This window comes from Polyodon spathula, chromosome 17, assembly GCF_017654505.1.
Source record: "Polyodon spathula isolate WHYD16114869_AA chromosome 17, ASM1765450v1, whole genome shotgun sequence".
NCBI classification, from domain to species: domain Eukaryota; kingdom Metazoa; phylum Chordata; class Actinopteri; order Acipenseriformes; family Polyodontidae; genus Polyodon; species Polyodon spathula.
This window is the reverse complement of record NC_054550.1, coordinates 2163734-2176915: the sequence shown is the minus strand read 5'-3', so window position 1 is coordinate 2176915 and position 13182 is coordinate 2163734. Positions and strand designations below refer to the sequence as shown.

General features: G+C 36.6%; 1 protein-coding gene across 1 annotated transcript; it reads right to left on the bottom strand.

Annotated features, from left to right (window-relative positions):
* Positions 1 to 3457: 3457 nt before the first annotated feature.
* LOC121330383 (fibroblast growth factor 3-like) lies at positions 3458 to 7267 on the bottom strand. The gene is made up of 3 exons (XM_041276863.1): positions 6909 to 7267; positions 4877 to 4980; positions 3458 to 3922 (listed from the first exon to the last, which is right to left on the bottom strand). Exons 1-3 carry the CDS (start codon positions 7183 to 7185, stop codon positions 3593 to 3595), a joined length of 711 nt encoding a protein of 236 aa, XP_041132797.1. The 5' UTR covers positions 7186 to 7267; the 3' UTR covers positions 3458 to 3592.
* Positions 7268 to 13182: the final 5915 nt, after the last annotated feature.

The window sequence follows — 13182 nt, the reverse complement described above, 5'->3', positions numbered from 1 at the left end:
GAGGCATTCTTAACCAGACCAATTAGAAGGGAATGCAGGCTTGGGTAGGTGGAGACCCAGGAGACTGCATGGAGAGAGGCTGAATAGAAATTGTTTTAATTGGACAGTATTTCACGAATGTTCTGGAGTTCTGAATACATTCTGCCTTCTGCCATAGATTTAGGGCATGGAGGGTCTTTAGCATAAGATTAGTGATATGATAAACTGATCAATTGATGCTTTGGAGAGGATATTTGTTTAAAGTGTAATTATTTGTATTTCTGTCATGTCAATTTTTTTTATTTTGTGAACTAGCTTTTGCATTAGTTATCTGGTGATAAATACATACTGTGAGTTTTAATCATGAGCATGTATTGATATAACAATCACTTCCATTTTTGTAAAGATTGAAAGAGATTTGACTTGAATAAGGTATAAATATAAAAAAATATATAGCTACCTACATACCTAGAAATATAGAATAGCACCCTCACCCCCAAAACTCCTTTCCGTTCTTACTATAGTTTCACTACCCCCTGTTATAAATAAAGTATAATAGAAAGGAATGGGTTATAATGGCATTCCGCAAATGAGCAACAACTGTGAGGAGAAAATACTCCCCCTTCCATCCTCTAGGGTGCAGTGTCTACAAGTGAACTCGAGACTCAGGTCTGCTACAGGTTGCAGCTGCTAAAGGGTTACCAAGCTCCTATTGTAGTGTCTGCTAGACTCTTTTGATTGGGAATCTGATGCTTTGAACAGCAGGGTGTCATGACAAAAGTAAGCTTGCTCAGTCTTTGCTAGGGTGGCTGGGGTGAGGGTGGGAGGGAATGTTTCACAACTGTGCTAACGAGCAGCCGTGACCTCATGACATGCCTGTATGCATGTTATTGTGCAATAGGTCAACACAGAATGCTTGATCAAGACCCAGAACCCTAACCCTGATGCTCCTGTTTACCTGTTGAATGTGATTGAACTAATTAGGGTGTCATGTGCCAGAATACTGTGTTATGCGTTCTTTCAGGGCTGAATAATAAAAACAGCTGTGTATTTTCTTTTTTTTAATGTTTTCACAATGGAATGTAAGGTCATTTTTTGATTATTCAATTGATATTGTCTTTCTTGGAGTTTTAACTAGGTATCAAGAAAGATATATTAAATGAAGGAGTACCTTCATGAGCTGGTGCTTCTCTTCTCAATTGAGTGTAATGTACAAATGTAATCCTGTCTGAATTCGGTTACGAATCAATGTAACAAAGAAAATGGTAACTCAACTCGCAACATGTGTACTAGAGTGTCCAGTAGAGCTACCTGTTTTCGGCGTGTATTCATGCTCATCTCGAGTGATGTAACCGGAAACCCGTACGAGCTGGTCAGTGTAACGACTTAACTGTGTCATCGGGGTAGAGTAGCTGTGAAATTTGAGCAATAAAATGCATGCTGGAAAAATCTAGTTGTATTTCATTTCCCACAAAACTCCTTCAATGCTTATAGGGAAAAAAAAAGTATTGGACCAGAATCTGAACAACATGGGCCCGCTAACTTGAATTGAATGCAGGGATTTGCGCTGTATATCTAACCGCAGACTTCTGTTGAAATGAGTAGACTTACTAATCTTTTCCACGACTTTTTATTTAACTGCTCTACCTCAGAATATCTTAGTCATGGTGTGAAACTATTATTATTATTATTATTATTATTATTATTATTATTATTATTATTATTATTATTATTATTATACATTAATCTACAAATCAATGTAACTGGAGACTGAGAATTCAGAGACTGTTCTAACATACAAAAAAGATCCAATAGGTTCAGTAGTTTTCTTGTATTTTAAGGAGAAATCGACAGATGCAAATTCTACAAAAGAGTAATCCGCACTAAGATATGTTACTTGCCTTGTTTACTGGAACTTAGATTCACTTGTTTATCACAGAAAAGGAGAATCTCTCAGGCGAACATATAGTTTGACACGTTTCCCTAGAGATGTTGTCATTGTCTGAGCCTTGAGGACGTTTTCAAACTTCAAAAGTATAGAATAACCTTTTTTTTTAACTTTCTTTTTTTTTTTTTTAGTTTGCAGTCAAATAATTTTAGCTACAGAATTGTAATTTCTGTTGTCGCTGTACGGACTGCATAGTTAATGTTGACGTTGCCTTTACCAACCGAAATAAAACCTTAACCTTTTTTTATGTTTGTAATAATAAAGAAAAAGATTCCCAAGTGTAACCACACCCACATAAAGGGTGATGTCACCTGAACGAATGTACAGCACAATAACAAAGAACATTCACTAATGATCTGAAGATAACATGCTTAATTTGGAACTGCAAGAACACGCCAAGAAACCTTGTTTAATCAAAGCATTACAGAAACCGTCACGGCAACATTAGTACTGTGTTTATTGGAGACCGTTACTGAATTATCGAACTAGGTTTTACAATTTAGTGTAAAATCTACATAATATAATGACCCTACATTTGAACTATTGATATATTTTTGGAAACATCAAAATGTACTAATACAATATTTACCTTTTGACAAACCAAGACATGGTACTCTTTGCTTCTGAACAGTACTAGTTTGGCAATTAATTTTGCGTATATTTTTGTCCAACTTCCTGGCATAGACAATCATTTTAACTACATAAGTTCAAGCATTTAAGATAATGCAAAGGTTTTACAGATATTTGTTTAATCTTAAATACTTACCATAAACTCTAAGAACACTAGTATTTTGTAACTCTTCGGTCTTTAGGCACTTGATAAGCGTTGTGACATGTGATATAAAGTAACATGTTCAGACAACATACACTAAAAAAAAAAAAAAAAAAAAAAAAAAAAAAAAATGGATTTCTACAGTAAATTCACCTTCCTTGACAAGTTTTTTTTTTTTTAAATACAAAATATTAGTGTAAAATACTTTAAAAAAAATGATGTTCCTTTTAATAATATCGTTTTTTTTTTTTTTTGTTTGTTTGTTTTTTACTAATAGTAACATTAAGACAGTGACTGTTATAATTACATGTGGTCTATTACTAATGTATTGCTTAACTCGTTGCATTTGAGAACAATGGAACAAGATTATTTCAGTCCAGATCTGAACTGGAAAATGACGGTGTGTCTTTTTTTTTTTGGGGGGGGGGGGGGGGGGGGGGGGGGACTTTATCTATAATATAGATATTAATAACAGTAGTAAGTCATCAAGTTACTTGTTTGCTGTTTAAACACACTAGGCTATCGCATTAAATATTTCTCTTTTTTTTTCAGAAAAAGAGCTCCGCTATTTACTCTGTTATGGTTCATGGATAAGTTTGCTTAACATTAACATAGCATAAGAATATTTCGGACTATACCAGAATAAAAGTCTATACAGGGTTCTAAAAAAGACATCTATGTGTACACACAGGTGAAAATGTTCAATATATATAGCTATATACACACATTCATTATTTAGTAATGCTAAAAAAAAAAAAAAAAAACCTTCTACAAATAAATGCATTTTATATAAAAAGTAGACAAATCCAGCAGTGTTGATTTTGGTCACATTAACTTAGTTCTGTAGTATCAGTCTATAGTTTCTTGAAGTTCTTTAACAAAAAAAGAGCGATTTAATGCCCACGTCTGCTCCGTCCGTTCTTGTTTGAAGTTTTCTGCATGCTCTCCCTGTGTTTTGCGTGGAATAACCGTACCATTTCGTGGTCCTTGTTGTCCAGCACTCTGGGTAGAAACAGAGAGGACTTTTGTGTTCTACGTGTTTTGAAACCTCTCCTTGGTCTCCCTTTGCCGTTAATAGACATGTACCATAGTCTTTCAGCACTGGCTCGTCGTTTTACCCCAGACGCCGCGTTTGGCACCGTCCGGTAGGGGCGTGAAGCGTAGGTGTTATAACCCAGTTCGTGAATTCTTTCCACAAACTCGCATTCGTCGCTATACGCGTCCTGTGGGAGATAAGCAAAAATAAATGAAGAATTGGCATCCTTTTAATATTAGAAAGCAAAAAAAAAAAAAAAAAAAGTCACTTGCAGGAGAAACCCATGGTAGCCATATAATTTTAGGTTGCGTTTTAATAGCTGGGAATCGTGTTTTATTATTTTTTTTCCTAAATAAGAATCCTGTAGTTTCTCCTATGCGTTACTCATATAAAGAGATCGTAGCAGATCGACATCACAGCATTTAAAACACGTGTAACTGTTGCTTTTGTGGGTAGTTGTCTATCCTGTGTTTACAAACACTGCCGCACCTGTGCAAGGGCAGGCCATTGCAGTAGTATAGCCGATGTTTTGCAATAATTTTTTTCATGCCATTATTATGCCAATATAACTAACTAAACGAATCATTTGCTGTCGCTACACTAGTGCTGAGAATACATAATCGGTGTCATTATTACTTGCCAGTGTTTGAATGCTATCAATGTAAATGTAATGTGTTCACTAATTTTGTTCATACAAATTAGTGTTCCAGTAGCCTAATGTATGATTTAGGGCATTATAAAGTAGGGACAGTAGAGTAAAACAATTTAAAACAAATGCAAGCCAAATATACTAAACAACGTTTCCAAACACGTCGAGTTAGGGGGTGGCCTATTGCTATCGCTATATCGTATGCAGGAACGAGGCAACATGCTTCTTGTGAGAAGTGAAGGGGACACAAACAACTTTTGGAAGTTAAAAAACACGCAGGAAATGTAATCTCCACCCCACACACGATCAAAAACATGACATATCAAAGGGGCAATACAGTAACATCTTTGTAATTTGGTATAATTTGGCGTCCTCATTATGTGGGATATATGCGCTACACGACAGGCATCAAAGGAAAAAATAGCTTCCTGGTATTTGAAGTTTTCCCCAAGGCTTTTATCTTAGACTTTTGTGAAATGTGATGTAACTTACCGAGGCATAAAGGCGTCCTCTTTTGTTCATGGCAAGATATCTGCCCGAAAACAGCCCCTTTATAGCCACCACTCCGACATCCACAGCAGTGATTTCTAAAATGCCTGGAAAGAAACCATGAATACATGATTTAATACTGTAGCGCAAACTGTCCATATACTTCTAGCTGTGTAATGCTAATGTAGCATATCAGTCATTATAGCACATTTTATGACAGCGTATAATCAATAAAATATGCAGCTTGTGTGCAGCTCACTATCAGCGAGCAATCATGTCGCCTAAGTAGCGTTAAGCTTTCAAGGGTCTTTCTCAGAAATATTTTTCCCCCAGTGAATAGCCCACAGACTAACTACAGCAGCAATTATATGTCTGAAGCCTCGTATGAAAGAAAAAAGGCAGAGATTAAGAGAATTCCCTCTTTGACTTTAACAAAGATTCCAGCCCATGAAAATGCATTGAGATTTAACATCAGTCCAAGGAAATGCTGAATGACATTGAACGTTTAATCCCGTCCTAATGCCTGGCATTTTGTAGTCTTGTTCCTAAACGATGAAATTTAGCTAAATCTGGACAAATGCTTACACCCTGGGTCTTTTGAAGCATCTCTTATTAAGCCACGTTTTGTTAATCTGTGTGTGTGTGTGTGTGTGTGTGTGTGTATATATATATGTGTGTATATATATATAGCCATACAAGCTTGGCTTTCTGGAAGAAAACAGCGGTTATCCAAAGCCGCCTTCTTCAGTCTATGAGGTTTTTGTTTCGCATATGCTCCATCATTAAAAGTATCAAAAGGCCCACTAGAAGAAAACGTTGAAGGGGGGTGTCTGTTGGAAGGAGGCGCTTCGCATAGCTTAAAACTCTATCCTTTGGAGTGTTACTTAAAGGAGCGAACTTATTTTGACCCAAACATTTAATGATGTATTTATTTATATTGGTAATAAATATAATGTTTACTTTAAGGGTCTATTTAAGTTTCCATATGGTCATTGGCCCTCTCTTTTATAAAGCAGTTAACCATTTTTATACTGTATAAAGGCCCTTCCTTAAGTTCGAGAACAAGCGTCAATTATTCGAAGAAGCTTGTAAAGTACTCCCTAATAATAACAATCATAAAGAAAAATCAGAAAGGCTTAAAAGAAAAGCTACAATCTAAAGCCCCTTTTTGTGATGATAAGAAAACAAACGTCAAGTCTTCAGGCTTTTCAGATGGAATTTTGAATTGGCATTGTATCTGTGCATTCTGTCAGTGAGCTTTTAAGGGAAGTGACGCGTGTTAGGGTAAATCCCTCTAAATATAGCAAAGATTGTGAACCGGAGTGACAGCTTACCAGAGTTGGCTATTGTTAAAAAACTACTTTATCCATTTACAGTTTTTTTTTCTTAAAACATGCATGGTATTCTTAACAAGTCACCTGCTGAAAAACATTAAAATATAGAGCACTGTTTCTGTTTCATGGTTTTTTTTTTTTTTTTTTTTTTGTTTTTTGTTGTCTGTTTACAAATTGGTGATTGGTACATATTGTAAAGATTAAACTTTTTCACACAGGCGACATTTCAAATTAACTTGGATCTAAAAGTTTTCCTGTAAATCTATTTTAAAGAAGAAGAAAAAAACATTTGCATCATCCATTTACAAAACAGGATTACAGTGACGCTAACATTATCTATATCCCAGTTGATGTGACGTATTATAGAATTGAAGCAGCTTTAATATAGTGCAGCAAACAAGAGTCATGTGTAAACGTTTTGTTTGAATCTTCGCACAATTGTTCAAAATGTATTCCAACTGAACTGTGGTCTGCGTAGCTAAACATGTATATTCAAACATTAATTAAAAGCTAATGTCTAAATGAACAATGCCGAGCTTTTTGATTTTGCTTAAATGTAATGACATTAGTTCACAATAAATAAACAAAATAAAGAAAAATCCCATTTAAAAAACGTATTTTTACAATACATGTTTCATGTCAATGAGTTAATACATCTAGCATAAATAAGATTTTATTTTTAAATGGACATCAATACTTACTGTAGGGACTGTTCTTATCAAGCGTCCCGTCAATTTTCCCGTTTGGGTGAATCTGGAGATGGTACTTTGTGGCACAGTACAGCTTTCTGCGTCTTGGTGCTCCCCCGAGGTGCTCATAGACTCCGCCGCGTCCCCCAGCATCTCTGCGCAGCCTTGGGTCACACGACTGGCCCGTGGCACAAGGAGCCTTTGGTGTGCGATCCAGTCTGCCAGAAAAATAATTCTGCTCACTGGGGCCCAAGAAACTCAGGAACAACAAAATCAGAATTATAACCATTGTGGCATGGCCGAAACACTTAGTCTTCTTGGTAGAATAGGAAAAAATTGTACAAGGGGTCCCATTAATGAAGTCTTGCTTGCCGCCGTCTTAGTTGCAAAGCACACTGATCCAGCCCAAGAAACATTGGCGGCTTTATCTGTCTCGATCTCTTCTTTTATCTCCTCAGATCTACTAAATCAATAGTCATTGATTAGGGCCACCACAGTTCCAGCAGCTTGGATTAGACTGAGTGGTGATCACGGGTCTCCCTTGCTCTCCAAATAGACTGCCTTTGCAAAAAGCCACTGTATTTCACCGGGAGACTATCGTGAGATTTCGTTGATCGACAGTGCATAGAAATAAAAGAAGCTCCCAGCAACAATAGCCTGAACTCCGACCAATTGATACAAAGGAGAAGGGAGGCAAGGTATCAGTCTTGTGTGAACTATGCGAGTGCAGCACGGATAAAATTACACAGCATTACACACAGCGGCTTACTGCGGAAAACCGCATCACAAAGAACAAGCCATCGGAGAGCAGAGCTGCTTCTGAGCTCTTCTTTTGAAAGATCCAAAAGGCCAATTATACATTCGAAAATTATACACTGTGGGCTTCAGATGAACATTCCCTGGGGTCTGCTACTATCAATCCAAATTCACAATGCGTGCCAACTAGCCTGAGTGATGCTAAAATCGAAGCAACTTACAAATGTGATTTGTAAAGATGCTCATACAAAAACAGATGCATACTAAAGAGGGTTAGGGTTAGGGTTAGGTTTCTTGCAAAACGTTTCTTTTTTTAAAGAAAAAGAAAAAATGAACATAGGTCTATGCAAATCTGATAGGATTGTAATGCGTAAAAATAGATTGTCTCCCTTTTTTACATAATTCATATTTTGATTAAACTACTCGTCGTGTCGTTTTTTATTTCATTATTATTATATATTATTATTATTATTATTATTATTATTATTATTATTAATATTTTTATTAATAATTTATTTTGTTCCTAAAAAACTATACAGTAGCAATGAAAAATGTCACACGGATCTAGCACACAGTTTCCCAGTTTTATACCATAGCAATTGTATACAGATTTATTTTAAGGTAGCCTAATGAAATTTGCTTTCAGTCAGAATTAAGTGTTCCTATAGGGATGTTGTAGCGGCGCAAACAATATACAGAACATGCCTGATTTATTTTATTAACACGCTACTAATTATAACTTGAGTGCTTTTTTTTTATTAATCACATATAATTAAAATGAAAACTACGGTACTCTGCTAATAGCTTTTTAAACTGTTCTTGAAGATAACCAATTTTGAATTGAAACAAATACGACAAAATTACAGCAGTCAGTCATTTCTCTCAGTCTTGAGCATTGGCCTTGACACGATGTTTCTTCTTAGTCGGCTCCTTTTACGGCAAGATTCTAAAGAGACTTGGCATTCCTGTGTGGAGTATCAGTTTGACAGATTTTCTTACACTTTAAAGGCAATAACAGTGGAGGGAAAAAAAGATGCTTTTACTGGCAGCAAAGTAACGACGGATCAAGACGTTTTCTGTTTGAATGGCAGTGTGGCGAGTCATATAGGGCAGTACCTTCACAGAAGAATCCTACACTTGCTATTTGTGGGGGGGGGGGGGGGGGGGGGGGGGGGGGGGGGGGGTGTATTCCATTCTGAATGCTGAATATAGACGAATGCATAAAATAGTCCTTGCAGGTGTTGTCTCAACATAAGCTATTTAGAAGAATACCAACTTCCATCAGATCTGCTAAGTTAAGCGCTATATGGGCACATTTGTTTTCTTTTAGACAGCTCATATGTCTCCCATTAGGATTGTTTATGTGCTACAGTAGGATCCCCATTCACTGTTTCATTGTGTATTAAAGCGTGTATAAATTCTGTAGTAGGCTAGCCCCCTTTTTTAATATTGAACCTTCAGAGTAGCCCGTGGGTGGAAGATTAACACGCAAATGACTTTTGCTTAAATTGCTTCCATCTTAGTCGCATTATGGTTACAATTTTCATAATTAGCACCATCATCTGCAAATCTCTGTGCCCTTTGGCATTATACCTACATGTTCTTAAAGCTATTGAAAAGCTCTAGGGAGCATTTGTCTACACCATCAATTTGTCGTCTTCTCCCTTCCCCCAAACAACAAATATGTCCTCGATTGCACGGATTTCAACTTAACTGAAAAAAAAAAAAAAACAGAAGGTGGCTAAATTTCTTGTCTAACGTTGTGCGCAGTACAACACAACCGTGCTTCTGCAACAGCAAAACATAAACTGACTGATGCATGTCATACGTTTTCTGGTGACCATTTTCGAAAGAGGCGCGTTTGATGTGGTTTAATTCTGACAGAGGGTGGGGACAGATGTGGTCGGCTGTTTCTTTCTGGAAGTTTATTTTTTTTAAATTATGCCTTTAACCACCCACAAAGCACTTTGTGGCCTTAGTAATAATCAGAGAGAAGCTTGATTTCTGTTCTTTTCTTCATAGCAATAAGTGGTGGGAGACCCATTGCTTGGAACTGTGGCAAATCAAGCAACATTAATTAAGATTATGGAAAACAAGGTTGTAGCCTAGCATTACATACCTTGCTCAGTAATGTAATTGAGAGTAATAAATACTTTCTACTGACATAGTTTAATATCCGTCATTGCCACCCCCTCCCTCCCACTCGGCATTTAACAGTTTATAAAAGCAAAACTCTGTTTTGTTTTACAAATAGTGTTTGATAGGTACGTGCATATATGTGAAGTACAGTTCCTATATAGTGCAATTTGTTTGTTCATTAAAAACTTTTATAATTAGAGTGCACTCTACATAAGAAGCGTGCGTTGATTGTTCTATTGGATACAGCTGAAGAAAAATGAAAATTAGTCACCAGTTATCGCGCAATTTAATGTCTAAATTGATAGAAACACAAAACAGCCATTCAGGACTAAAAACATTTCAGCATGCATAAGTTGGAGTCCATGTAATGTAGATTAAACGAGCCCGCATTCTACTTTAATTTTGGCTTTGAAATAAGGGCTCAATTAAACGCTGTAATAACCTGACTCATTTTCCCTGTGGCATCAAATCCTGTAAATAACCCTCCCCTCCTTCAGCTCACCTAAATGATTTACGTGTTTTAAGTCTTCGTCTCATGAAAAAAAGGAAGTTTCAATTTGTAAGTGCAATAAAATACCAAGGAGGAGGGAGTGGTAGGTCAATAGAAAAATAACCCTCCCTCTTCAATTAAAAAGCCATTACTTGTTCAAACATAAAACATCACCGAGTCCCAAAGACGCAATATTTAAGGTAATCATTGGGTGTTTGTTCACAATTATGTTAACAGTATAATCGCGCAGGTCTCTTAGTTGAATGTCAAAACTGCCTGCCCCCATAATGTTGATGAAGTCAAGAAAGACTTCATGGTCATTAAAATACAAACAACAACAACAAATAAATAAATAAATAAATAAATAAATAAATAAAAACCTCTACCGTGTATTTCACGATTCATGCACTTTTCTTAGTTATGTTTGTTCAAGAGCCTAATTAGGAAAGAGACAAATTAATACTGATCAATTATCTAATTAACAAGGAGCCATTTGGAACATGCTCCTCTTGAAGAACACTGGAGAGGGTTATAGACCATTGTTCAAAATGGTCAGTGTGCCCTTTTTGGTACAAATAATGTATTATTTTTCTGCTTTATAAAATGAAGTGATTCTTTTAGTATAGGACTGGATTTACCTCCAAAATGTTTTTAAAAAGCAAACTAAATGTGTATAACTGCCTATAGCAAACAAAAGGGGACAACATTCTATTCAGAGTAGAACTACTGTATACGTTTTAATTGCACATTTTCATTAAATGATTATATAATGTTTTGCCGTACTTGATAATAACAACCAAATTGATTCTGATTCTCTCTGAAAACCTTCAGTTCAATATGCTTTGTTACAGGACTATTACTTCATAGTTCAGTGAGAGGGCCCCCAAACTATCTTTTAATTGTAGGTACACTTCAATTAGATATCACAAAGGTTATTAGCCAATAGTTATTTTTTCTTGGCTCTTTGGTTTGAAAAGGAGGCTCCAATAATCCAAACCAAATCAAACTGACCTTTGAACCTTTTTTTGCTGTACTTTTTCTCATGCCATGCTTTCTTTAGTGTGTTAGTGATCTGAAGGCCCGGTCTGGGCTACAGCCACTTTCCCAGACAGAATTGCCTTTCGTCCCCTGACAAATCACTGCTGAGCCCCCTTTGTCCCGGTTTACTTTGATCTCACCTGCCTGTCAGGAGAAAAAGAACTCCCGTACAGTTCGAAATCATTGCAAACAAATTGGCAGCCGTTCCATTCCCATACACAATTTCAACAGGTCAGTTTAGAAAATCTTAACCCTTTTATTGACCCCCCCCCCCCCTGCACTTCGTCGAAGTGCTTGTTCAAGCATCATGTTGGGTTGATTAAGTTTAAGATTCAACCTTAATAGAAAAGTACACACATGAAAAGGGCTAACATAAAAGTAGCCAGCGGTGCAGGGACAGTGCTAAAACAATTTAGACAACTTAAGAATTCAAGACACGATAATTAGCCTACAAACCTACTTTTTAAAAGATAATTTTTATTCCATTAAACCAGAAAACCCCTGTCTATTCCTATAAAAACATATGCACTTTTTTTTTTTTCATTTTCAATCATCTTGAATCGGAAGTGAAATATTTAGGAGGTAAAACTCATTTTGATTTTAAATGCAATGTATCCTGATGGACAGCAGTCACAGTTGATTGAGCTGTAGTGAAATAGTTAGCGGAGAAGTATTCCTTTTCCTGGTTAAAGCTCAAGCGATACATTTTAATTACGTATTACCCCCTTAAGAGAGTTTGACAAATGCTTATGTTAAACATAAACATTAGGGGCCAGGCTGAAAGCTTGTTTCAACACTAGGCTATCCTATGTGTGTGATTGTCTTAAAGGGCACATTGGTCCATGTTGTGGCGTGATCCTGTGTTTTCTAGTTTCTGCCTGGGTCCTTTTGAAGTAACTGTTCTGTATTAGTTCCTTGCCAAAGATATTTTAGCATACTATAACTATAGCATGAAATAAGCTCATCTAGTACACAAAAGAACTGTTCAAAACAAGCAGCTCCTAATATGGATGATGAATCAAAAATTATGTACCATAGAGACATAACTTAAAAACAGATTGCACTGTGACACAACAGTGATCTATAAGGTCATGTCCCTATGGTGTATTCTTTCTGATTTACTCTATATAGCTAAAAATGTAAGCATGACATACAGAGGTACATACAGTATGTACAGGCGCCAGGGGGGCATTCACCCCCCCACACCCCCCCTCGCCCCCACCGCAGTGAGGGTAATAAGACCATATGTAACAGCATAGAGAGTAGATGAAATAAGCATGTAGTGTACATACCCTTGTAGACAAAGAAATGTGTCTCATCGACATATCACTCCAACCATTTTGCATCTCCAAACCAAAGTGTTACTGCTTGTTGGAGAAAGCCTTATCTTGTATCTAAGTATCATGTTACCAACTTTATGCACCACTCATAGTAAGAGTAGTTGCTATAACTTGTAATGGAATTCAATCCCGTTATTATGTATTTTTAAGCAGTGTCTCACCATCATGTTCCATTTTACCCTCCAATGCAATTCACTGGTGCCTATTTATTATTGTCTTCCACTGTTTGGCTTTCTGCTCATTCTACAGTGCCAGTCTATCCTTGCTGACTGCTTGTTTGCTTGTTTTTATTCTCCTTACAGTAATATTTTCCACCCCAACCAAAACAGTGCTCTGCATATAAAATGTAGGCTGTTAGCTGTAAAATGATTGATTAGAACACTAAGCCTGACTGATACAATGTTTGCATCAGTTTTGTACAATGTGTCTGCCATTAATTTGATTGTTGTTGATCATGTTTGCGCATGCAATTGAAAAAAATTTGGGCTGTCAGTCAGAAGGAAGAAAGTTTTCAGTCACCTGC

Excerpts from the sequence above, each read along its gene's own strand:
- LOC121330383 (XM_041276863.1), bottom strand. The coding sequence starts at position 7,185 with ATGGTTATAATTCTGATTTTGTTGTTCCTGAGTTTCTTGGGCCCCAGT. Across the intron at positions 4,981-6,908 it reads TGATAAGAACAGTCCCTACA|GCATTTTAGAAATCACTGCT; the intron begins GTAAGTATTGAT and ends GTTTCTTTCCAG. Across the intron at positions 3,923-4,876 it reads GAGGACGCCTTTATGCCTCG|GACGCGTATAGCGACGAATG; the intron begins GTAAGTTACATC and ends TATCTCCCACAG.